General features: G+C 39.9%; 6 protein-coding genes and 1 long non-coding RNA gene across 13 annotated transcripts; 3 read left to right on the top strand and 4 right to left on the bottom strand.

The window, feature by feature from the left end:
• The first annotated feature begins 1,426 nt into the window (after positions 1-1,426).
• Positions 1,427-15,309, top strand: LOC105683680 (cell adhesion molecule 2-like). Of its 2 annotated transcripts, XM_048648906.1 has the most exons (7): positions 1,427-2,473; positions 9,267-9,386; positions 12,722-12,927; positions 13,028-13,163; positions 13,238-13,377; positions 13,472-13,736; positions 13,961-15,309. In XM_048648906.1, exons 3-7 carry the CDS (start codon positions 12,742-12,744, stop codon positions 14,029-14,031), a joined length of 798 nt encoding a protein of 265 aa, XP_048504863.1. In that variant the 5' UTR covers positions 1,427-2,473; positions 9,267-9,386; positions 12,722-12,741; the 3' UTR covers positions 14,032-15,309. The 2 variants fall into 2 exon arrangements, with proteins under 2 accessions (XP_048504863.1, XP_012251868.1); XM_012396445.4 differs by lacking the exon at positions 9,267-9,386 and having other exon boundaries at positions 1,429-2,473.
• Positions 6,672-12,715, bottom strand: LOC125499727. The gene is made up of 3 exons (XR_007276709.1): positions 11,430-12,715; positions 11,140-11,322; positions 6,672-9,322 (listed from the first exon to the last, which is right to left on the bottom strand). It is a non-coding gene; the product is annotated as an uncharacterized LOC125499727 (long non-coding RNA).
• A 47-nt stretch (positions 15,310-15,356) lies between the features above and the next one.
• On the bottom strand, positions 15,357-16,851 carry LOC105683791 (ribonuclease H2 subunit A). Its single transcript, XM_012396688.3, has 2 exons — positions 16,525-16,851; positions 15,357-16,448 (listed from the first exon to the last, which is right to left on the bottom strand). The coding sequence occupies exons 1-2, from the start codon at positions 16,684-16,686 to the stop codon at positions 15,606-15,608; spliced, it is 1,005 nt and encodes a 334-aa protein (XP_012252111.2). The 5' UTR covers positions 16,687-16,851; the 3' UTR covers positions 15,357-15,605.
• Positions 16,852-16,880: 29 nt separating this feature from the next.
• Positions 16,881-18,152, top strand: LOC105683794 (ubiquitin-like protein 4A). Its single transcript, XM_012396690.3, has 3 exons — positions 16,881-17,124; positions 17,260-17,365; positions 17,509-18,152. Exons 1-3 carry the CDS (start codon positions 17,077-17,079, stop codon positions 17,793-17,795), a joined length of 441 nt encoding a protein of 146 aa, XP_012252113.2. The 5' UTR covers positions 16,881-17,076; the 3' UTR covers positions 17,796-18,152.
• LOC105683792 (gem-associated protein 2-like) lies at positions 18,146-19,315 on the bottom strand. Of its 3 annotated transcripts, none has more exons than XM_048648907.1 (5): positions 19,130-19,315; positions 18,976-19,060; positions 18,716-18,874; positions 18,375-18,644; positions 18,146-18,328 (listed from the first exon to the last, which is right to left on the bottom strand). In XM_048648907.1, the coding sequence occupies exons 1-5, from the start codon at positions 19,276-19,278 to the stop codon at positions 18,218-18,220; spliced, it is 774 nt and encodes a 257-aa protein (XP_048504864.1). In that variant the 5' UTR covers positions 19,279-19,315; the 3' UTR covers positions 18,146-18,217. The 3 variants fall into 3 exon arrangements, with proteins under 3 accessions (XP_048504864.1, XP_012252112.1, XP_048504865.1); XM_012396689.3 differs by having other exon boundaries at positions 18,146-18,310; XM_048648908.1 differs by lacking the exon at positions 18,716-18,874.
• Positions 19,316-19,417: 102 nt separating this feature from the next.
• Positions 19,418-21,546, top strand: LOC105683790. Of its 2 annotated transcripts, none has more exons than XM_012396686.3 (6): positions 19,418-19,559; positions 19,646-20,494; positions 20,578-20,705; positions 20,789-20,993; positions 21,054-21,256; positions 21,344-21,546. In XM_012396686.3, the coding sequence occupies exons 2-5, from the start codon at positions 19,652-19,654 to the stop codon at positions 21,111-21,113; spliced, it is 1,236 nt and encodes a 411-aa protein (XP_012252109.2). In that variant the 5' UTR covers positions 19,418-19,559; positions 19,646-19,651; the 3' UTR covers positions 21,114-21,256; positions 21,344-21,546. The 2 variants fall into 2 exon arrangements, with proteins under 2 accessions (XP_012252109.2, XP_048504862.1); XM_048648905.1 differs by having other exon boundaries at positions 20,548-20,705.
• On the bottom strand, positions 21,532-25,379 carry LOC105683789 (GATA zinc finger domain-containing protein 14). 3 transcript variants are annotated; one of them, XM_048648904.1, is made up of 4 exons: positions 25,242-25,379; positions 24,119-24,305; positions 22,402-24,033; positions 21,532-22,319 (listed from the first exon to the last, which is right to left on the bottom strand). In XM_048648904.1, exons 2-4 carry the CDS (start codon positions 24,238-24,240, stop codon positions 22,019-22,021), a joined length of 2,055 nt encoding a protein of 684 aa, XP_048504861.1. In that variant the 5' UTR covers positions 24,241-24,305; positions 25,242-25,379; the 3' UTR covers positions 21,532-22,018. The 3 variants fall into 3 exon arrangements, with proteins under 3 accessions (XP_048504861.1, XP_012252107.2, XP_048504860.1); XM_012396684.3 differs by lacking the exon at positions 25,242-25,379 and adding an exon at positions 25,022-25,235; XM_048648903.1 differs by lacking the exon at positions 25,242-25,379 and adding an exon at positions 24,660-24,693.
• Positions 25,380-25,384: the final 5 nt, after the last annotated feature.

Raw genomic sequence — 25,384 nt, 5'->3', positions numbered from 1 at the left:
CACTTTCGTTTCGTTTTCGAACGAATCGATTCTCTGTGCGACGTATTTCTCGGTAGAAAAAAAATGAAAATCAAAAATCGGGTATAAAAAAAGTTCAAAAAATAGGCGAACCCCGACGATGCACGCGAAGGAAGATAGCCGCGAGGGCGCACCACGAATCGGTGACCGCTGATGCCGTTGCTGACTCATTAATTGTACGTAATACACGAAACAGATCGGTTGAGTAAAAGTAGAATATACTGGTAGCATCGGAGAGACAGACTATAAAATAGAGGAAGAGACGGACAGATGGACGAACGGAGGGACGGATGCTATTAGTGCAGGGGGGGATAGGGGAGGAAGAGCGGAGGAGGGAGTTGAGGTCGGCGGTGGTGTGGGTTTGGGCGGTAAGTTTGGTAGTTGCTACTGCAAACCAGAGAATCCTGGATAACGTTAATTGCACTTAAAGCCTCGTGGCTCTGGGGCCCGGGATATCAAGTATTTTGCTGTGCCGCTGCTGCCGGCGCTGCCGCTGTCAAAATTAGTCACCCGCGCCCTCGCTTCGTTGCGGATCCAACAACGTAGAAGGAAATCGCGGGCCCCGCTCTCTCTCTCTCTCTCTCTTTATCTCCTTAATCGTCGAACGCTATAAATAAAGAGATGAAGGAAAAATCGACGAAAAAAAAAAATAAAATAAAATAAAATAAAATAAACGATAAAAATCGAATGTGGGTTAAAAAATTTACATGGCATCGTATAATTTGGAACTTATACCGCTGATCGATCGAACGTTTCCCTTTCACTTTATCGGCGAAAAAAGAGGAAAAAAAAAAAGAAAAAAAAGAAGAATTTCAGGCCGCCGTCCTCCCGCAGCGGTGGTTTATTGAATTCAGTTTTCGATGTTGGATCTATGAATACTAAATTTTCTATAGGTGCGCACCGAAAGTTATTTCCGTATAGTCCCCGACTGCGATTTCGGTATAAATTTCCCATGTATGGACGATGAATAATTCAAAAAAGTAAATAAATAAACGAGAAGCTCGGATTTTATTGCTAAATTTACGCGAGTAACATAATTACGAATCGCGAAAAACGAAAAACGAAAACGAAAAAAGCAGGAAAAGTTTCGTCGTTGTTTACCGAGTTGGCCGAGTACCATCGATTTTTTTTTCGATTTTTTTTTTTTGTCCAGCCTCTTTCTTTCTCTCTCTCTCTCTCTCACACACTTTTTACTCTCGGCGAATGCAAATAGGTACACAGCCTCGTAAATTAATTAATTATAATATACGCACAACGTGTATATATCTATACAATGAAGTTAAACGCGCGGGGGTTGGAGAAGTAGAATCTGAAGGTGGTTTTAGGGTAGACTTTGGAGCGTTGCGGAGGACAAAACGCGGGCAGGGCGTCAAGTACCGAAGCGCAAGCAAACGAAGCTCCTCCTGAAGCTCCTCCTGGAAAACGAGGAAAACCCGGCGCTTTAAAGGCTGCAGCGGCCAGAACGTCGACGGAACGGTATACGTACGTACGTACAACAAATATATCGGACGCCTGCGCGCACGCCCAGAAACCTTTAGGATTTTCGTACCGAGAAGCTCAGTTCACCCCGTGACTCCGCGAGCGAAGGGTTGACCGTATTCGTTTCCCCCTGGGGTGTCCAGCTGTGCTCAATACCCTACTAAAATATACTATATATCACGGGGAAATACGGGGACTCAGAAATTGCGTCAGGGGAGGGGCGCCATTTGTCGCGATTCTCGCGCCCGCACCGAGGCGCGATATATATATATATATATACATACGCTATTGAAAATATAAATAAAGTAAATTTGCAAGAGCAACAACGATCGATCTCCGGGTGATACGTTGAAATTGCGGAGATGTACGTCGGTATCGCGACCAAGGCCAACGCTGATTCCTACCTCAAATGTCATCCCAAGGGATAAGCGAATCGCTTGAGCAGGTCCTCAGTACGCCGATACCGCTGATCCTCGGTGGTGGTTCGCCGCTCTCTGCCAAGGGGACCGAAAATATTCAAGGATATTAATCCGAGGATAACGATATCGATGTGATAGAAATTGTCACGAATACCACCGCGGTGTTGTGGAGTTCGCTCGAGAGGGTTAATTAAACTTTTTCATTTCACACAAGCTCGCTATCGAGCGATATTTAAACAAACTTCGCGGTAGACGGTATCGGTAAACTATCGAAGAGGAGCGCGCGAAACCAATATCACTATTGTTCCGGAGATAGAGGAGAGAAAAGGAAGAGAGAGAATTTTTGCACAGCTATAGAACGTAGCTGCTGGGGGTGCTGCTTCCTACCGTTCGTTTTGCTTCGAACAATAGAGAGCCCGCGATTCTTTCCCGAACGTCGTAATCCGTCGCTCATTGAAGCGCAGATTTTACTCGGTTAACGTATAAAGTTAGTGACATGGATTGGATTCTGGGGATTACGTTGATCGCAGCTATCACCCTGTGCGAGTTTCCAACGAGTGAGTATTTTAAAATATATACATACATACGGATACGTCGGCGTATACCCGAGACCGATTCCGAGAGGATCGTTTCGTTTGAATAGAATAACACCGACGATCTTCGCAAAGACATGATTTTTTTCCACGTGAATATCATTACGGATACTTTATTCATTCATGTTCCATTAGATAATCGGAGCGTTTAATTCCACGAGCTGTACATATACTATTATACTATATCTACATGTACAGAAGCGGAGGGATAATTCGTATAATAATCGTTAGTAGGTCATCCCGACGCACGATTTCTTGTACGATTACGCCCAACTTGATACGTACGTTTAATTGAACCGACGCCGTGTTTTTGCTCCGTATTTCTTTTCCAATTTACAGGAACGTTCGCGAAGTTACTATGATTACATTCTGCTATTGAATTATCCGTTTTAGCCAGCCACGTCGTACCGATGACCGCAGGAAAAAACGCGGAGCTTTACACACGTTATGTACTTTTCCAGTATTTATCGTATGGAGCGGAATAATTATCGTATGTCGTGCAAGCTGCGTGCTCTTCATAAAATCATGACCACCACACCTACGATGTAAAGTCGTCGTTGTGAATGCTAAATTGATGTTTTTTTTTACGTAATTATCATTATTTCCCTATGGGCGCCGCTGCCGCCGTTACTCATTACCCTCGCGCTACTTTCGTAACCGTAATTCGTCCATAAGTTTTACACCCGATTTGTCAAAATTTTACCATAATTTTGCCAATTTTACCGCAATGTCGATATCCCGGTTTGACGATTAGACGATCACGCACGTGCGGGTGATCTGATTCCTCCTTACGCGGTGTGGGAGAAAAAAAAAAAAAAAAAACGATAACGAAATAAAGAAAAAAGAATGAAAAAGAAAAAAAAAAAAAAAAATTAAGCAACAACAGAAAACCGTTTATGGTCACTTTGTACATACCTTACCTGTGTTGTACCTGCATGCCGCAAACGTGGGCCAATTAATTTCGAGATATAATAACAGAGATAATAACAACGTCCCGTATAACGGCAACATGATTTAACAACAGCACGGAAGCAAAGGAGGTCGTGTATTATCGATTCCCGCGGGCAAGGCAGGAAAGGAGATGCAAATTTTCAAGGGAAGAGACATCGGCATGTTTTTTTCTTTCTCTCCATTTTTAACACAATAAAGGAAAAAAAAAACCAAATTCCAACCGAAGACGACACCGCCACAATTCCATCAAACGTACATGATAACCACCCCTGATCCTGTTCAATCGCTTATCAATTGTTCCGTGAAGAAACGAAAGGATGGAATGCGCTGTTTTTATTTTATTTATTATTTTCGTTCGATTTCATTCATTTTCCCCTGTCCCGGGTGTAGCGAGTGTGGTTTGGAGCGACGATCCGTTCGTTTGGGTAATTTATCGCGATTCGGATACAACGGGGATTAACCGAAGCGAGTAAAAATTAATTCCGTGGGGTGGGTGCGAGTAGCTTGCCGGATATAAGTCAGTGAGGCGGAGCGACGCGACGGATTGCAAAAAAAATTAGAAAAACAAAAAAAAAAAAAAAAAACGAAAAAGGGTGGGTTGAAAATCGGTGGGGCAGACGTTGGCGAATAGCGCGCGCGGGAGGGAGGCAACGGAATTTGAGGGTATATTTTTGAACGACAATTTTGCAAATTACAGCCGTAGGTCGCTATACGGTACCGCAAAAATGCAGTCTACGTTCCACGTGAATTTCTCTTCTCCTAGGGTATCGGCGGTGCGTGGGTGTGGCAAATAATTAATTAAATAATTATAACGAGATGCGAGGGAGAGGAGTGACGGAGAAGAGAGAAAGAAAGATACGTAAAATTTCGATTAATTTAAACCGCATACTACGGATCAGGAATTACTCGTAACTCGCGGTAACAGTATTTACGGTTGAACGGGCTTCGATCTAGCTGTACAACGTATACTATATATGTATATGTACACCTATGCGGATAGATAATTGAAAAACCGAGAGAGAACAAAAGATAGGTACACATACGGACGTGGATCGTAGTTACGTGTAGGTATAGTTTTCAAGTGACCGCAGACGCGAGATCAACGTGAAACTTATCTTCCTTCCATCCGCTGCTGATGTTGCAGCATTTCCTCAAACTCCGGACTAACTGTATGATGAAAAAAAAAAGAAAAAAAAAAAGGAAAGAGAAAGTTTAAAAAATTAAAATTTATGCGGCAATTGATCGCCGCAAGAATCAGCAAAGAAACCGGAAAGAAGGAAAGAAGAAAAAAAAAAAAAGGAACAGCGCGCAGCCGGGTTGACTAAAATATTCGTTTAGAGTACGGATAACATTTAAGAGTTACACCTGACTAGGAGCAGTTACTCTTAGCACGATATAACGCAATTAATTATACATTATTGACGCGAATCTTGCGTGACGTTTTTCTTTTTCCTAATTCTTTCCTATTTTGCTTTTCTTTATTTTGTCCTCTTAACTTCCTCTTCCCTTTTCCTCCGTACGAATTAATACCTCCATTTGTATTCCCGCCCCTCTAGCCGAGGGAGAGAAAAGTAGAAGGGTAGATGCGGCGTAACGGGAGCTTGCGAGACGTCAGAGCGATGGATACCGCGAAACCCAACCGAGCAAATTAACAAACTAACAAACGAACGTGCAGGGGAACGCTCTTAGAAGAATGAGAACGGGTATAGGAAAAAGGTTAAAAAGTAAACGAATCGACGATAAAAATCACTAACTTCCCTATAAAGTATAAATCTAGGCTGCGCTCGACTCCGCGGGGTACCTACTCGGGTCAGTGGACAAAGTACTATACGCGCGGCATAAAAGTAGTGGAAAAAAATTAAGCACTTTCATGTAAGTACGTATAGCGTGGAAGCGAAGAAAGAAAGAGAAGATGAACCCCGTCCCTTTTCTTCTTTTTGTCGCCCCTCGTTTTTTTTTTTTTTCTTCCTTCTTCTTTTTCGTCCCCTATAAAACTTGATCTCGAAAATGTGGTCTGCTGACAAAATTTTGCTGACGGTGACGTATTAAATTATTTCACACTTTATACACCGAGCGAGTCAAGAAACCGTATAATTTACACGCACTTACCGTGTGATAAATTTTTAAACAGATTTCTCAGACCGGTTCAAAGAAAATCAAGCAAAAGATACATCCAGTCGACTCCGATCGAGCGCTACCGTTTCTTTGATTATTAAAAGAGGAGGTTTTGAAAGTCTTCGAAAGAACGGGGTAGTTTTTTTTCATTCAAATGTTAGCTCCGGTGCGCTCTTTTTCTTCTCACCGAATGTGATTCGCAAAAATCTCTCCTTTGTCGCGCATCGACGCTACGCTGCAGTCGGTTCATACACCTGCACTGGAAGTGTACGTATAGCGTATTCGTAATTTGTCATCGATTCGTGTCGCCAGAAATTCGATTAACACGCAGGCTAATAGTTGTAACGTTTAATTAATAATAATACCCGGGATCGTTCATTCGTCGGGTCAGAGGGACGGCGATCGTATGCGCACGGGAAAAGGTTTGGCTATTTTCACGTTTAATTGCCTCGCGTGAATGTGTGGAAATGATATAACTTATAAAACGTGTATTTCTTTTTCTCTCATACACGGGGGTATATGAAAGGAACGATCCTGCAGCGATCGGTCGGTCGGTCGGTCCGTTTGTCAGTCCGTCTATCCGTCTCTCTGTCCCGCGATGGTCAATATGCCCAGCAATGACACACGTGTGTACCGCTCGTCGTTCTACCTGCATGCGTCCATTCACGTTATTTAATACAATATGAAATTGCCGGAAACGTTGCATCCGCGAAATTGGTCACTGTCGGTGTCCATTTCACAAAATGAAAATTTCCGTACGAGGCATTCGTTTATGTCATTTTTAATCTCTTTTTGTTCATTTTATTCCAGTTCATGTTTTTTTTTTTTTTTTTTTTTTTTTTTAAACTTCGATATCACCGAAAACGTCAATTTATTCCAATTGTTTCTCTGTATACGTTTGCGTTTGATTCATTCCCATGCAGATATATGTATGTATCAGCCCGCGGTATCAAGAAGTCGCTGCGAATCGCTCGCGTTTGATAAACTTCGAAAAGCTGCGACAAAAGGTGAAATGTTAGGGGGGGGGGGAGGGGGGTGGTGGTCAATAACCATGTATAAATTATATAGAAGAGAAATGAAAAGAACGGGAGAAAATGATTCGGATTATCGATAGAATATTCTAGTATGTGTATCCCATCGTGGTACGATAATAATACATATATGTATACGTTTACAGATTTCAATATTCATGAGAGAAAAACCGACATTTTTTTATTTTTTTATTTATGAGCTTTGTAACTATATTATGTACACACACGTATGACCAGTATGAGGTATGTAATGTGTAATGTGTACACTGCGCGTATATTCCACCGCAGCTTCATCATTTATATAAAGGTCCTCGTAACTTTATCGCATATATGTATGTATATATATATTATTGCAGGAAAAGAAAACAAATTTCATTCAGGTATAATTTCTCGCCATGTACTAACGCGAGTGTATATTATAAGCCACTTACGTTACATGTATAATCTGCACAGCCAGACGCTTTCATACACACGGCTCGATAATTCTTATAATTGAGCTTTTTTTTCTCGCGAGATAATTCGCGCAAAACCAAACACATTTGTATTCGATGTGTTTTCTGGGTAAAACTATGACGGCGCTCTACTTGGAATAATACCATTAGCCATTTGCCGTTCCTTACGTACACGCATACGTACTTATTATGTAAATAAATATATATGTGGGTCTGATTTAAACGGGATTGAAAATATTTTTCAACGGTGTACAAGTTGCCCGTTGCACGCGCGCGAATTACAGGCGTGGGTGATTCATTTTGCATTTCGCTACTTTTACTTCTCCTCTTCTCGTTCGTTATTTTTTTTTTTTTTCTATTTTTTTTTTTTGTCTTTTTTGTTCATTCTCGCATTCTCTTCTGCGAATATATTTCCTCGTGATTCGCTAAGACCCCGCACGCCTTTCAGCGAACCGTGGAAATATCGATTCCGTAGTTATATACCTCGTATTATACGTGTGTGTATAGTTACAACTTTCAGCCTACCTACCCCTATAATCGTTACGCGATGCACTCACGCACTTATGTACATTGTGTGAGTTATGTAGCCACGTATACGTGTACACGTGAATGTGTCGTACGTGTGTAGTACGTACGATCGCTACTTATAACTAGACGCGTAGATATATAATATAGGCACGTGCGTTATTGTCTGCAGACTGCGCTCATCTTTTTCTGCTCTCATCGCGTTGTATAATACACTTACTTAGCGAACAAATACTATAGGTGTATTCACGTGTATCAGAAGTATGATATAGTACAAGGTAGGTAACGTACCTATAGTGGATGAATTTTCCAAGGCGCGCACCGGCTCGGTGGAGTTGAATATTATAAGACAAAGGGTATATGGAGTAGAACCTTACGTGGGTATAAAGTAAGAATTTTCATTGCTCTCGAAAAGATCTTTGCAGCTCTCGTATATCACAGTTTAACTAAGATTCTATCTCCGGAGTTGAAAACTTTGGTACACTTACCTTCTCCCCGTATATACGGTACAGATATGTAATTTACTCGGTATACTCGTGACGTATATATACATACTCCGTACAGGTATTACACCTCGTACGTGTGCGGTAAGCTATGTATCTGCATATTTCAACGTGAATTTCGTCTTTGGCGATAATCGCGAGTCGACGGAATACGCGCATGTCGTTATCAGAGAAAAATCAAGCGGAGTTGATGGTCTTTTCTCGCACGTCCTGTTCAGGGTCGTCCTTTTAATTGACTTAGATTTGAATTTTTGATCGACGAGCTGATGGGATACCCGACAGAATCGAACTCGGTTTTTGCTAAATTTTTCCAAAGTTTCAACGCTACCCAATTAATCAGAACCCTAAATTTCGAATGGTCTGGAACTGCAGTCGTCATTACGGGAATCGGAGAAATTCTCTCATCAACGCGCGTTACGTGAACATTCCAAAGTTAATATCGATCCATTATATTGTGGACGTGTGTCCGTACATAGAGCATTATAATTTATACAAGCATGTAATGTATGTATATGTAAATGAGTGGATTAATGGGATGTTTATTCCGCATGTAATGTTAATTTTTAATATTTTTCTTTTTTCTTCAAAGTTCGCTTTGCACGCGTTCAGCTATGAGGAGAACGCGTACATATGTATACACGTATATCAGAAACATTTCTTTTTACCACCCATATTTTCTCGTCTTTCACATCACGTGCATACTTAGTTACTATTTTTTTCTTTTGTCTTTTATTATTTTGCAGAGTTAATCTTCATTATAGTTCCATCTCTTGTTTTTTTTTGTTTTTTTTTTTTCTCTCATTTCGCTCATTGTGTTTTTGTTAACGCGCACTTAGCTTTGTATATTGTACATAATACGTCCGTCTTATTACTGCGATAACGCTTCATGCTCGAGTGGACGGAGATAACGATCTTAATCGCCGCCACATTACATATTTAGCGTATTCTATCAGGTCGTTAAAATTCTCGTTTTAAATGCAAAGCAGCAGCAACAGCAACGCCGGCACCAGCGGCACCTCTGTTTTATTTATTTACTATTCAATGTTCGCCTTTGCACAAACCGAACTGCTTCTCCGCCTTCTTCTACTTCTGCTTATTCTTGTTCTTCTTGTTCTTCTTCTTCTTCTTCTTGTTCTTGTTCTTCTTCTTCTGCTCACGCCGCTCGGTGGTCGTTTTCCAGCAAGGGAGGCGAGATGCCCCGCCCCGTAATCCTGCAGCAGTGTGCCTCCAGGACTCCTGCGGCAATGATAGCGTTTCGCGTATATCCCGGGGGTTCTAGTTTATCTCGATATAGGTGTAGGTAGGTAATATTATATATGTATAACCCATACCCCGACGTCGGTATCCTTCCTATACGTTTCCGACGCCATTTATTATATCGCACATACATACATACATATGTACATACATGCATACACGTATATAGGATATACCCGTCATCGCACTTCTCCGCATCCTCCTGCGCAACGTGCATCGACGTAACTCAATCATATTACGTATACGATATACGTAGCTCGCAGGTATAATGTGTACATCGTACATATTATGTACACGTAATCGACTCCTAATTACCACGCGGTACGCATCCAATCAAACTATTAGACATAAATTGACTCGTTTTCAATTAATAACAATTAACCGTTTAAAACGAGCAGCCGGCACGCGTCGTCGAAGTCTGACGCCCTGCGGCTGGCTGATGACCATCTGTTGTTGTTACATATACTATACGCATATGTATACAAAATACACATAATATACATCTATAGAAGATTCGTTAAATTTTTTCGTATACATATATCTATCTCCGTAGGTGTATACGGGACGAAAAAAGTTGGGGTTCCACCACCGCAACGTGTGTTCATTTTAAAATGATTCGTGCGCGCGTGTTGCTCCGAAAAAAAAGTTGATGCAGGCTTCCGTTACATCGTGCGAAAATGTCCGCAATTACAACGCCATGTAATTACAAATGAAATGCAAGTTATTATAAATCCTTTCGTGTTACACATAGAACTGATGTTATCCTATTCAGGTATTATGGGTATGTTACCCAGGGATTACGAATGTATTATATCCGTGGGATTCGATAAAGAGATCGAGAATGGGGTGTATCTGTTAATACTTGTGTTATCCGTGTACACAAAGCCGTACTCATGCACGTACAGATACCGACGAGCTTTGCGGATGCACCGGCAAAAGAGGAAAATAGATAACAATTATCCAAAAATGACAAAAAATTAATTACTCGAATGTTAGCCACGCTGCAGCAGAGACAAACGGCGAATTATATATAATAATGGAATGAGAAGTGAATTATGGACGAATCGACGAATACCATGATCACGATTCACTGCATATCGTGTTCGCATATCTTACACGTCGGTAAATTTTTCGAAGGGTGTATAAAAAACGCAGATTTTGCTGCTGGGGGCTCGTTCCATGTTGTTTTTTTTTTTTTGCATATGTACGTATAAATATAACAGGCCGTTATATCTCGAATTCGTGAGATTTTCCTATTCACTTTTTACGGGTGTTAGGGTTGTGTTATTCCCAGGTTTTTCGCGCATTTTTTTCTTTTTTTTTTTTTGTTTCAGTGGGGGTGGTGCGTATGCTGCACGCATTTTACGATGGGGTTTAAAGGGGGTGGGAAAACAAAAATAACGTTGATGATGCGTTATTATCGTTGGGCGTTGGTGTACATATAATTCTCATGGGCGGCGACGAGTCGGCTCGCCATACGGTTTAGCGGCAAAATGGCGGCTAGATACAGTGGCGAATTGTTCCACCAGCCCCCTAAATAACGAAAAGGGAAAAAAAAAAAAACGAAAAAGTATCCCATGTAGTATATAATAATATAATAATAAAGAGGGAGGAGAGGCGAGAGGGCAAAAAATGAAGAGCACCCACGGTCGAGGTATACGGGAATCGCCGCGCACGTAGGGATGAAAAAATAATCGATAAAAAGAAAAATTTAAAAAAAAAAAGGGAGACGGAGAAGGACTTGCGTTCGATGTCTCTCGTCGAAGGTATAGTGCGCGTGTAGGATTTTTACGTACGGCGTATATACGATGCTGCTGCTGCATTCGTCGCCGACCCCTTTCGAATGGCTCAGTGTTAACTTGATATCTGACACCGTTTGCCCTCCGCGGTAGCAAACTTGCCGATGTCGCAGATACTAGGCTTCATTCTCTCCCTGCTTCGTAGCTAGAACCCGAGTATTCGATTTCTGTAAAACAACACTAAACAGAAATTAAGCTGGAACAGGTTACGCGGGTACGGGTATTATATACGAATACCCCACGTGTGCATCGACGGCAGTCATCGCCATATATACCTATATATTCACCTTTATGTACGCAGCTATGATACGACTGTATACGTATAGTTTTTGCGCACACGACTGGGTGTATCGATATCCTCGTGCCATTCTCGTATATCCCTGCACACGATGCCACCCACCAGCTATTATCCTTATACCAACGACTGCTATCCGGATACCCAAGTCCGAACTCCCTCTTGATCTATCGGTCAACTGCCCTCACGTCCTTCGTCGTACCCGCCCGCTGTCGACGTCTGCTTATACGTCTCGATGCACCTTTCCACAAAACTCTAATATACGATTCCATGTGCAGCTATATACCTACCACTTTCCTGCTTTTGCGCCACCCTCCCCTGCACGCGCAGACCACTTACCACCTTTCAGGTCTCTCTTTATATACACGTGAATCATCAACAAAGATTAATTTTCACCGCCTCGTAAAACACCTATATCTATGTACCTATATTATAATCATCGTCGTACGATACGGGCCGATGATGGGGGTAGTTTTTGTGTTCCTCAATTTTATAGATTTGACATTTTTCTTCAGTGGGCACTTGATGACGATTCGATTTTTTCACAGCAGGTTACACACGTGCGAAATTCTTTGAATATTTCCGTGCGAATACCTGTACCGCGAGAGTCGGGTCTCTCTATGTTGATAATTAAATTCCGTTAATTCTTATCGGTTTAACGCGACGCGATTAATAAGCTCGAACTATATATTGTGTAGCGTTATGCAGAGTTACACGAAGCGTGACATCCCGCGAGGCGAGACAAAGCGGCAAGGTGTCGGTTTTTGGTGAAGAGAGACGGAGAAAGGGAAAGAGAGATTTCCATCAATCGGATCACTGAATCAGCTGTGGGGGTTGTTATACGAATGTTACGTTCATTCCGTGTTCGGTTGTCTGCATGGGGTAGCATTCGTCGTCCGGTCAGTTTTTGAACATGATTCACACCGAACGACCGCCACGACGACGTTGAAAATGACGTATGAATGGTGTGCTGGCGTGTCGCAGTCGTATTGAATATGCATTGTTTTGTGAGTCATTGCAGGACCCATTGCCATTGCCGACACGCGGGTTGGTGACTCGACCCGTGAACCGTATACCGCTGAAGTTTTAATCCCCCACTCCCATTAACCACCCCGAAAAGCAAATCAACGCCGATGACAATCGTTTTATGGATCGAACAATTCTCTAATTGGCTCCGATAGTTATCTTTCGACTCAATGATACAATACGTCGGCCGTGTTAACCCGCGTGTATAATAATTGATTGTGCCATCAATTTTACATTATCACTGTTTTCATGTTGCAGATATCAATTCGCTCAGATTGATGGCGTTATTGGTACCACGTCACGTTGTCAGAGGTCAAAACGTGAGGCTCGAGTGCAACTTTGAATTGGACAGGGAAACTCTTTATTCTGTCAAATGGTACAAAGATGGCAACGAAATTTATCGGTTTGTTCCGAGGGACAAACCGCCGGTCGTTGACTTCTCTTTACCCGGTGTGACCGTCGATGTGAGTCGGATATTCGCCAGTTTTTTTCCTCCTCTCTTGAAGGTGAAATGTGACTTGCCAAATTAAGCGGATATATTTTCTTCTCCGTTCATCTTTTCAGCTGCACAATTCCACAGAGAGATCGGTCGTGTTGAATCAGGTCACACTCATGAGCTCTGGTCGTTATCGTTGCGAAGTTTCAGCGGAAGCACCGTCTTTCCAAACAGTTTCGGATCACGCAGATATGTTGGTTATTGGTGAGTAAACGATCGTTCACCCTCGATCCCAATTTGAGAGGAATAATCAATCCATCGTCTCTCTGCTATCTTAGCTCCTCCCGAAGAAGGACCGATAATTACCGGACGACCAGGAAGACACCGTTTTCGAGTTGGCGACGTCGTTCGTTTCAATTGCACTTCGGCGAAATCAAAACCTGCGGCAATGTTGAGTTGGTTCATTAACGGAGAACCGGTAATTAAAATTTTGCCTATATCAATCGTTGCGTTGATCCTGAGCTATTTCTCTATACATTCGATCGATTTTTGTATTTCTTTCGGTTGATAAGGTGGACTCCCACGTGAAAGTAGTGCCACATATTACCGAGGTTGATAACGAAGGTCTGGAAACTGCTGTTCTTGGTTTGGAGTACCGCTTGCGTGCAAATAACTTTAAACACGGCGACATGAAGATCAAATGTCTTGCCACTATAGGAAATCTCTACTGGAAATCAAACGAACAGAGCATCGAAAGCGACAAACCGGTTAAAGCACCTGTCATGGAAAGCCGCGAAACCAGAGCACAAGGACACACTCACGCTGAACACATCTTAGGTAAGAAAAAATGAATAGAACTAAGCTGCAACAATAAGATACGCGATACTCTAGTAATTTTATCTGCGATGGACTCCTATTGTTCCATCTCTCGCGAAAGGACCATTTTTAATCATTTACTGACAAGTTGAATGCAAACAAGCACGTGAAATTATATTTGGAGCGATCCATCTAGTTTCTGAGTTTATTCATTTTATTTATTTATTTATTTTTATACCTTACAGCGAGCAGCGGTCGATCAGCCGTGGGATCTTGCTTCCTACTCATTGCAGCAGCGTTACTCTTGCTGCGATAAAAGAAAAAATAAAGAGTAAGAAAGAAAACGGCGAACTATACATCTCTTCCAAAAGAAAAAAAAATTTAACCAAACAGACAAACAAAAATACAGCTCATCGTTTCCAGGCTTCACTGCTGAATTCCCACGGAACAATTATAAAAGTAATTATGTCATTAATATTTTTTTATATTCTCAATAGAAAAATCATTCTGCGTATTTGTAATACTTTTTATATACATACATAATACATTATACACATACAATTATAATATCTGTATAATAGTTGTCAGGCCTAATTAATTAGGTATATTGATCGGTATTTTAGCGCGTATGATATTCAGAAACAATAACTGTAACTATAATATTGAAGTTATATAGCACGTGTAATAAGGAAAGCTCGGGGTATACATGTACATAACTTATTATTTTTAACGACATGTTGAGCTCTTGTTACGGAATATTCCATTATTTCATTGAAATACCTTTATTTATTTTTATTTCATAATGTATATTTTTTGCAATTCGTCATTTACCGCTAATCTTCGGGGTGTATGTTTCATATATATAACTTATCCTGCATATCATTATTCATGATCATGTTGAATCTACATTATTATATCAATTTTACGTACTCAATTCGGACATTTTAATTTAAAATTTATTTTTCTACAATTTATGTTACGTCTTCGATCATCATTATGTATATTATGATTTTAAAGTGGAAAAAGAAGGTTCACTATGTGTAGTCGCAATTGTATATTGAAATAATCTTGTTATAGAAAGAGGAAATATTTTGGTATGAAAATGAAGCGAAGTGTTAAAAATATATTAGTATACATAGTTACATACGTCTGTATTCGCGGCGTTTTTTTTATTGTTCGAAGATGGTTTTCATTCTTTATTTCGAGTCTATTTTTTCGATTGGTCTCACATTAGCGTGCCATGCACATTCGCGTGGCCACGTCCATATTTCTGCCAGATATTTTATTCTCGTTTGAATTGATAATTTTATTTTTCATCGTTCTATAGCCTTTACTAATCTAGTCGGTATTCATTACTCATAAACTATTACATTATATTGATATTCTAAAACGTGTGAATTTAGCATGTGTCTATTAGCAGTAAGAGACATTTCTCACTAGACATTCCTAACTGTTCTTTGAATATTAGTGTAACAGCATAACGTGTATTTTATGCTTTCATCTACTTACCTTAACATATAATGTAAATATGTATATAATTAAAAAATTACTTTAATTAATTTAATATTCCATAATAAAACAGTGTTAAATCAAATACCAGAGCAGGATGAGTCATTAATTAGCTCTACAATTAGTGGTTTGTTGAAAAAATTATTTATTCGTCGACAATAACAATTATGATCAAGGTACAAGGTAAAAAAGGGAAGACTATCCCAGGAAAATCTCAACAAATAACCAGATCTTTAATATCCTGTCCATGTCCTGACGATTATCCAGATATGATCCTGCAAACTTTGTACAGTTTCAATGTAACCAAAGAGGTTCACCGAGGTGTGATTACCACCAGTCAAACTTTTACTTATTGCATTGCTGTAATATATAATACAATCATCACAAGCTGCTCGCGTTGGACAGACACCGATCAACAAAAAACTTGTGCTTCTTCCTTTTTACTTCATTCTTTGAATTTATTTTACTAAAAAATCTCGATATTTTCTGAGTACTTGGCTCTTCCTCTTCCTCGATTTCTTCCCACTCAACAGGTATGGCATTCGTTTCCAGGATTTTTTCAGCGGTGGACCAACTGAATCTGACAATTTGTGGGAAACCAAATATTTGATCAATGTTTGATGCCAGCCACGTTTTGGTCACTGGATCGTTTGGGTACCCGCTGCCATACTCGCTTTCATTATCTCCTTCCCTAAACTGCCAGGCTCTCAATGCGTGGTCTCTGGATACTTTGGCACAGATACTAGCAGCACTGACGATGGGATAGGTAGAGTCAGCCTTTTTAGCAACGACTATTTTGAGGTCTGGAAATATTCCTTTCAACATTGCCTGATATTTTTCAGGTTTTCCAACAGTATCTACATAAACTTCAGCCAGATTTACTCCTGCCTCTATAGTTTTCTTAATTAAGGCTATTGCCGAGTTCATGGAAACTTCGTTCAGGGATACTTTGCTGCGTCGATACATGCTATTTGATATCACATTTGGAGATATCACTTCTACGGCCCAACCCATTTTTACAGAATTTTTACATATCTCATCAAAGATTGCATCTCTCTGTTCTTCTGTCAAGCTCTTTGAGTCTGCACATCCCAAATCTATAAGCAACTGCTTGTTGCTCAAAGGGGCATAAGAAATTCCATATACCATTGGACCTAGCACTGGGCCTCGGCCAGCTTCATCTACTCCTAATTGACATGGTTCGGTTTTACAAATTTCTGGTACCTGCAAAATACATTCACATTAAAGGTTGCTAATATCAATGACTAGGTTCACTGGTTAAAAAAATAGTTGTGCTCACTTTTGAAATGTGTACTTTGTTGATGCTATGATCAGTATTTACAAAATACGGTGTCAGATCTGTCTTTGAATTGATCTGCTCAACACCGTTCATCGATTCTTTTTCGTTTTGTTTTTCCACTTGACAGACAGCAGCGTCAACTTTTTCCTCTATATCACTCATGATTAAATTTGCCCGAGCACAAGTCGTCAAACGGAATAATCAAGGAAATTAATAGTTCTTTTTAACTACGACCCACGTTCTGACTTTTTGGCGCGAAGGGCGCGAAGTTTGTGCCCTATTATTGTTTTTGTGGATACTATTCAATCCCTTTCGTACAATCTCTGCTATTGCCCCGCCATCTACCGAGTTGATAATTCTGTGCCAATCCAAAGCGTTCCAAAGTCGTCAGATGTATGATTGAGCGAGAAGTCGCGTTGACAATTCTAACCTAGGCAAAGAGTATCGTGTTTTCATCGTTGATTTATTCTCAAATTCTTTTGGATATCAACGTGAATATGAGTAGGTGTTGAAAAATTTCTGATATCGACGTGTTGCTTCAAGTCGTTCAAGATGAAAATCGTTGTGAAAATACTTCAGGACAGAGAGTGCGTCATTGACGTAAGTGTCTTGCCCTCATATGCATCAGTTTATAAGTCAAAATTATTTCCATCGCAACAATGTATTACTATAAATTAGTTCTCACGACAATGAATTCTCTATTCCTTCATTTATTCAGCCTATTTATTTTTTCAGATAATGCCAACAGATACGGTACTAGAATTGAAACGTAGAGTTAGCGAATCTTTAGGTGTTGCTGTTCCAAATCAGAAATTGATGCACACAGGAAAACCCCTTGCAGGTGTGGATTGCAAACACTCATATGCTTTACAAATATTTCAACATTCTTCTTTCTCATTGAATGTTATCAGTCAGTTATAATTTAGGAATTTAATATTTTTATATTATCAGTTATGTTCAATGGCTTTAAATGAATTTTTTCAGACGACAAACTCCTCAGCTTTTACCCAACGATAAAAGAGGGTAGCAAATTAAACCTGTTCATAAAAAAGCATCAAAATGAGGAGAGAACTTCACAGACAGATGCAGGAATCCAGTTATTCAGGAGTGAGATGGCAAGGGTTCTGAGGCTTTATTATACTGAGTCAGAAACCCAATCAATAGTTAATGAGTTCATGAAAGACTTGAAAAAAAAAGTAGATAGCTTAAGTTACGATGACTTAGAGAGATTAGCTACAGCGTTGATTCAGGATCAAGAAAACATAGCTTGACACACTAATTGATTCAACCTCGTATGAAACAAAAGCAACAAAGAAATGGTGGTTATTGATTTTCAATAAAACTCATGTCAACCAACGCTTTTTCATTCAAATATGATAGGACCGTTACCATGGTACGCATTTGTGAGCTATTCCTTTGTACATCAGTGATTTGATTTTTTTTATCACTATTTGAAAAAGTTACAAATGAAGATTACCTAATATTTCATGAAGTAAGTTGATGAATTAGAAAATATAATGTTGAAACTAGAATTCTCGTGATGTGGCCTGGTGATCAATTAAAACATGAATTTCAATTGTCTTTTCTGTTTAGTGAAGAAATAAAACTTGTTATGTTAAAATCGTAAATTTATTCTATGATTACGTTACAAATATGAGAAAATTTTTTTATCTGCATAGGAGACCATTGTGTATCAAGGATCCGCCAAATCCATTTGTCGAAAATATCTTGCGACCAGACAGATAAACAGATTTGTGGCTGCGATTTCTTGCGCGTTGTCTTCCGCCTGAGTACATTTCAATACCTTTACCATTCAATATTTACAATAAGTTTTTTCATCAATTATTTACCGTCTTGGCTCGAATGACTGAGCATGCTCTAGCAAGTGAGCGTAAACTCGAACAAGTCTCAGGGTTCAAAGGCAACTCAAGAGCAGCAAGCAAGCTGTAAGTCCATTCCCCATGCTCTTGCCCAATTGATCCCTTCTCCTCTATGGTTTCTATTAACAATTCTATGCCTTGTTCAACTAAAGGCTGGTTCATAGACAATATTAAACTCAGCAGCGGTCGTTGATTATTCAGACAATAATGTAGCCAACCTTCTTGGTCCTCTGTACCTGGCTGTGGATATTAAGAATTTGCTGTAACTATTTCAGACATGATTTGAGTGTAGATGAATCAATGCAACTGACCAAATGTGCATTTAGTGATTGACGAAGTTGCTTTGAATTCAAAATTTCATTTTTGATCTGAGCAATGTCTAATCTTAGTGAAGAAAAGTCGGCCAACTGACACTGTTGCCAGTCTAGAGACGGAGTCACAGTTGATGGAGCCTCCACACATCCTGCTAACTACATAAATTTTTGAGTCATGCGAGAAATATTTATCACCACCATTTACATTTGACATAATGGCATTGTTTTTCGCACATTTTCTAGAATATTTTACTCACAGGGTGAACTGCTGCAACAGGAGGCTTCAAGCGTGTGTTTGAAATTTCTGCTACTACTACATCATCGCACTGCTGTGCTTCTAGCCTGTAATTTTGTCAAAGATTTATATATCTATATATTTGTTGCGTGGAATGTATCAACAATAATACGAACACTACACGTTTGATGTATTCCTCTCCAGATGCTGGAGGCACTAATAAGTCAAATTCATCATGAATTTCTCCCACAAATAAAGCAGGTTCTCGCAGACAGTCTGTCATTTTTTGAAGTAACACGGCACCTGGCGTCCAATCGTCACTCATAGGATTTGGTTTCAGATCTTGACATCTTCATCATTAGGTTAAGTTGTCAGTCAACGGTGAAGTCAAGCTTGCATTTTGCCCACACGTGTGACCCATTGAAATTGTTTGTTTTTGTTATGAAACTTCATTTTCATCTTTTATTACTTATACTCGATGCTCAGGATTCGTACTTTGAAATTTTGTAGTTATAACCATTAGCTAGGATGTCCCGTTTGGTATCAAGTGATAAAATGACTGTTGCGTTCTACTAGTCCCGATTCTGTGCTGTTACTGTTCATAACGTGAGTAATATTTTAATATTATAAAGCTGCTAATTCTCACTCAATATTGACACCCTTTTCACGTAACGAACTTTTGTTAACTACAGGTCAAAATGATGAGCCCGGTGCCAGGGGTTAAGCGCAATATAAACATCATTGCCAATGATGTAGAGAAATATGATAAGGTTTTGCATTCGAATTTGAATGGAGCACTTATCGAGAAAACTCATGTGGGATTAATACCAGGTAGAAATGGTCAGACATTGAAAGGGCAGGGCATAGAGATTCAAGACACTGCTGTTTCCATCATTCAAAATGACAATGTCACTGCTGAAAAAAGAAGAATTATGGGAAACCAATCTGTTCCAACGGCAATCATTGATCAGCCTTCTGAAAAAGAAAGAGGAGACACAATTCAAAATATAACTATTGGCACAAAAAGGCTCTTAGAGAATCATGTGAGAATGGAAGACCTCAGCATAAAAAAAAAGACTTCCCAAAGTCGGCAAGTAAACCCACTTAGGCAAAGAATCACACCTCGGATAAAAAATTTGATATTGAAGAGGGAATTATCTGTCCAAACATTGCTCCCACAAACGCATAAAGCTAGTGAGTCAAACCGGAGTCAAATTATTCCATCGAATGGGCATTTGAGATTAGACTCACCATCCACTAGCCAAGATGTGCCTACAGGGATTCGTTACATACCTGAAGATTTTGATTCAGGTAGTTCGGATTCAGAAGATATCACAACACTTCCGACTGATGGAAGTCTAACCAAGGATACGAACAACACACAATATGAGATTATAGTGAGCAAGTTGACATCCTTTCGCTGTCCATCTGTACATTGGGTATCATGTATGGCATATGGTAATGTGATGTGGATGCTCTGGAAAAAGGATTTATCAGGCATTGATAGACGTGTTGTTATTTCTCCAGATATGAAGCTCCAAGTGAGTTAGTTATCAAGATATATCGAAAGCATTTGTTAGAGATATTTTTACAGGCAATAACTGCATACGAAATCCATGTACAGATTTTTATGGGAGATCAAGTGGTGTCGGTGCCAGAATTAGAGAAAATTGACTTTGCCATTGAAGTTGAACAAGTATTAGTATCTGTAGCGATGATGTTTCTTTGTGAATCAACTGGCAATGGAGAGAGGTTAATAGTCACTCATTCAAATTTGATTTCGAATTTTGGCACTTTTCGGCAATCGAGTTCGGCAATTCATTGATATGTTACAGAATACCAGAATGTGCTGGGTGGCTCCTTGAAAAAAGAAATAGGCGGACTGGCCGCATAATTAGGCAGTGTGATGTATGCAGCAAGCTTAAGAAAGTCACTAAGTCTCGTCAAATGAAAAAACTCATGAAACAGCACGAAAAAGCCTTACAAATGAAAGCTAGCTACGAAAATATGCTTCGCCATAATGCGCTGCTGGAAAAAGAGGTCAGATGGTACGAATGCACGAAATTCAATTCTGTTTCTTTCACATATTCCATTTTTCAGGTAGCAGATCTAGAGCTGCAGGTTCAAACTATGAAAGCGCAGTGCATTCATAATAAATGAAAAAGAAATTAAACAATTGCATTCATCATGCAGCTTCTGAAAGTCAAAGGGTTCCAAGTGAAATATGAGAATGAATTGACACGTAAATATCCTGAAAGGTTTCCTAACTTTACCGAAAAGTATTGGCTGTGGTGAAAGATGAGGTGGAGTCTAAAATTTGATTTCTTAATAGATTGATCTATAACATTGGAAAATTTTGTGAATGTACCCCTCTATTTTATTTTTTATAGGAGTTTCGATCGCAACCGATACACTTCTTTGGGTTCGGTCTCGGAACTTACATATCATGGAAGTTACGGTGGATTCCGTAATAACTTAAGACCTATTTGATACTTCATGAAATTATTCTGGAATAATATTATATTCATGTACCTTGATCATAAAATGTTTTAATCCATAAGAGATCGGTCAATACACGAAGTTTTGGACAGTATTTATTTCTTTCTTTTTATTAAAATACATAAAATATGTACACCCGGTAGCATGAGCAACCTATTTACAAACGAATATATATGAAAAATTTTCTGTTTGTTTGTCAGGATAGTTTGATTAGGTACTAAAATACTAAAATACTGCTGAACAAGATTTACGTTATTCTTTAAATCGATTGCGCGGGACAATATGCGATCGAAGAGTAAGTGCCTAACAAAAACACATCTTAAATCTATATTTATACTGTATAAAAATTAGCGGATCGTAGATTGGATCAAACTTTACTGATCGATTGATAAAAATCTAGACCTAAAAAAAATAATTGCATACAATCATTCGTTCCACGTGAATAACAATACCACATACGTACCTATATAAACTGATACGTATGGATTGATAAACTGCAGCATTGATAAAAAAGTACACGACGCCTTTTTAGAAACAAAGCTTTTGCCCCCTTCACTTAAACCGCATCAATTTCTAGAAAGTTTTGCGGAATCCCTAGAGCCCGTGACCTGTTCGAGATCTAAACCATCATATTCCAGCGTGCCGGCGTTGTCATAATACGCGTAATCGTAATCATTCTTTTTCCCCGTCTTGGGAGTAACTGTTGTTGTGGGTACCGAGTTCTGTACAGATCTCGGCGTCGAAGTGAACGGCCTCGGAGTCGCGCTCACATAACTTCCCGTTCTCGAATTTGGCGTCGTTTGTGATTCGAAATCGGTTGCCGCCGAATTGGGCCTCTGGGTATTTGGACTGCTGTAAACCGTTCTTCTGGAAAATAAAAAATATTAATCAGTCAATTATCGTTGTCTGATATATTTTCAAGCGCGCACGTGATGTTTGGTATTCTTACCTCGCAAAAGGGGTGGTTGATCTCAATGTAACGGGGCTTTCAGCTAGCTTGTTCACACTAGCAGGGCTGAATCCTGCGACCGAAGCTGCCCTCGTCAGATCAAAGTTATCAAAGCTCTTGGTAGTTCCATCGAAGTTTGATTCCGTATTGTAGTTATTATATTGCGTAGCTTTTTTTGGGTATTGTCCATTATTATTGTTATTATTCGCATTGGTTCTCGCGGTATCGTACACCTGGGTATTCCTATAGATTTCAGCTGTAGCAGATTTCTCCGCACGATATTGACCACCGTTAGTTGTTCTTGCTGTATCATATTGCCCGGTGTACTGATCGTTGTCTCTATTGTTATTGTTATTTGCGCTGATTGGTTTTTTGGTCACCGGACTATAAGTAGTTGGGATGTAGCTACTTCCAGCATAGTTATTAGTAAATCTCGGTGTAGTTTGGGTAAATTCCTGTTGTCTGGTGGTATAAGCTTTGTTGGTAGTTTGGGTGTCACTGGTTCTTCCTGCTGTAGCATAATCGTCATAGAACGTGGATGCAGATGTGGTTGTTTGATAAGTAGAACCAGCGTTGGTTGTCCTTTGAATATTGTTATAATTTTTTTGCTGGTAAGCGGTGAAATCCGTCGACTGGAAGCTCGTGGTGGCCCTGGGGGTGGTCGACTGTGCGGTGTACTGATTGTACTGATTATTGTTGTATTGTTTGGTAAAAGGCTGTTGTTCCGTGATCTTCTTCTTGTTGTTAACGTTTGTGTTGTATTCCGATGGTCTGAGGGTTGTGCCGATGGCTGGAGTTTGATCGAAGTTTGTGCTTCCGTAGTTCTGCTGTTGATTAGTGGTGAATTTGTTGCTATTGAAATTGTTGTAGTTCTTTTGCTGGTTGGTGTAGGTATTTTCTTGGTAAGAATTCGTAGTTGTAGGTCTGAAAGTTGACGGTGCGTTATTGTTGCTGTTTCTTTGATGATTATTGTTCTGGTTATTGTTATTTATCCTGCCGAAATTATTTTCTTGCGGTTCTTCGTAGGGGCGAGCGGATGAGGACGGGACTAATGTACTAGTCCTTTGCCTCTGATTGAAGTTGTTACCGTTCTGGTAGTTACCCGCATTGTTCTGATAATTATTTCTATTCTGATTGTCGTAAGTTGGAGCCGGACTGACCGTTGTTGGAACAAGGTTGTTGTTGTTATTATTGTATTGCTGTTTCCGGGCGACTTTTCTCACGCCTTGCTTCCTTTTTGACTCGACGGCCGACCCTTCCCTGTACACTTTATCGTTATCATAATCGTCTTCTTTGCCGTTATTGCGGTTGTTGTAGAAATTGCTGCTGCTGCTACCCCTCAATATATCCCGATTATTGTTGTTATCGTTTGGATTAGCTGCTGCTGCTCTGTTCAAATTATTGATAGAAGATCTAACTGGGTCGCTTGATTCGCTACGCTGCAGATGATCCAGGGGCTCAACGTCGTTCCGCACGCTATCATAATGCAGAGATTCTAGGCCTGATCCAAGCCTATAAAGATCGAAATTATCGCTTGCGTAGTACAAAGTCGCTGCCTCGCAGTCTACGTCGTACCAATCCGCGCAGGTTTGACTTTCCTGGTCAAAAGCTGTGTCGTTAGGACACAAGAATCTGTAAATACGAATTACGAAATATGAATATACATATATAATTATCATTCACTGTCACCATGCCAAATAAAAATTAAATTAATTACCGGTAATCCTGGATGCTTCCAGCGACCGAGACGCAGACGTGGAAAAGTTGGCAATCAGTTTCGGGATCTGCGTAATAACTACCTACGATTTTGTGTTGGCAAGTAAACGAGGTGTCTGGCATTAATTGCTGAGAATATCTCGGCGCTGGTCTCTGAAGTCCCAAAACGCATCCCCAAAGAATCCCAACTGAAAGTTGACGGAGAGGAAAAGTAGAAATTATTGCTTAGTGAGCGTTTAAAGTGGTTCATTATTTGCCGATCTTTGAGCGTTAAAGAATGTAATTATAGCACGATATGGTTGTTAGAGAAAATTGATCGCCTAGAATAGTTTACAATAATTGAAAAAAAATACGAAGCAAGACCGTATGAGCATCTAATAGCTCTATTTAGATATGCAGTTTGCATCGGTGTTCGTATAGGGTCTGTACACGCGCAGTGCTGAAGATTCGAGATCCAAAGGATGTAGATAAGCCTTTCTAATGTGAATCTGCATAATGGGTGATATATTCACGCAACCGGCTTTCGCGTAACAAATATTTACCTAAAACCGCGCCTCGCATTGCACTTCAAGAGGAACGTATGTAACACACACGTATTTACCGTAATTATGTATTTACCCTCATCAAAATTCTACGCTTAAAGCACCAAAAGGCTGGCCGTCGAATGACACTAATCCATTTTTAATACGCCACTAATTTTCAGTAAATTATTATCCTGATAACCGGTTATTAAACTATTACGTGCTTGGACGCGTACGATGTACCATTACACACTCTGGTATGAAATTCCAATATTGCCAAAGTGGAAAATGAAAGTGACAGTTATATTACGCAAAGAATAAATATTCAATCCCGCGAGTAAAAATATAAAGGTGATATTTGCACCATTAAATAGTCTACGAACCATATAAAATTGATAAAATTCGTTGATCAGCCATTTTTTTCTGTCAAACTTTAAATTCTCTTTTTCGTTTGATAGTTAGTAACGTTCTGTTCGCGCGTTGAAATCTCCTGCACCGGGGCACGGACTTGAATAAAAAAAAATCGTTTCGCGTACTTCACTCTCGGATAGAATTTCGTCGACTGTTCGTATGTGACTCAGGGATGCAACTGAAGCGACTGACCCCGTCAACTGGATCCCCTGAAGAAGCATCCTGTCCCATCCACACGAGTATCCGATGAGAGAAGGGATTTCGTATTCAGCTGTGGGGTCGAGACGATGCAGACGTAACTCTCGATTACGTCATTTATTCCTCCGAGAGTCGCG

This window comes from Athalia rosae, chromosome 1, assembly GCF_917208135.1.
Source record: "Athalia rosae chromosome 1, iyAthRosa1.1, whole genome shotgun sequence".
Taxonomy (NCBI): domain Eukaryota; kingdom Metazoa; phylum Arthropoda; class Insecta; order Hymenoptera; family Athaliidae; genus Athalia; species Athalia rosae.
This window is presented reverse-complemented; position numbering and strand designations above follow the sequence as displayed.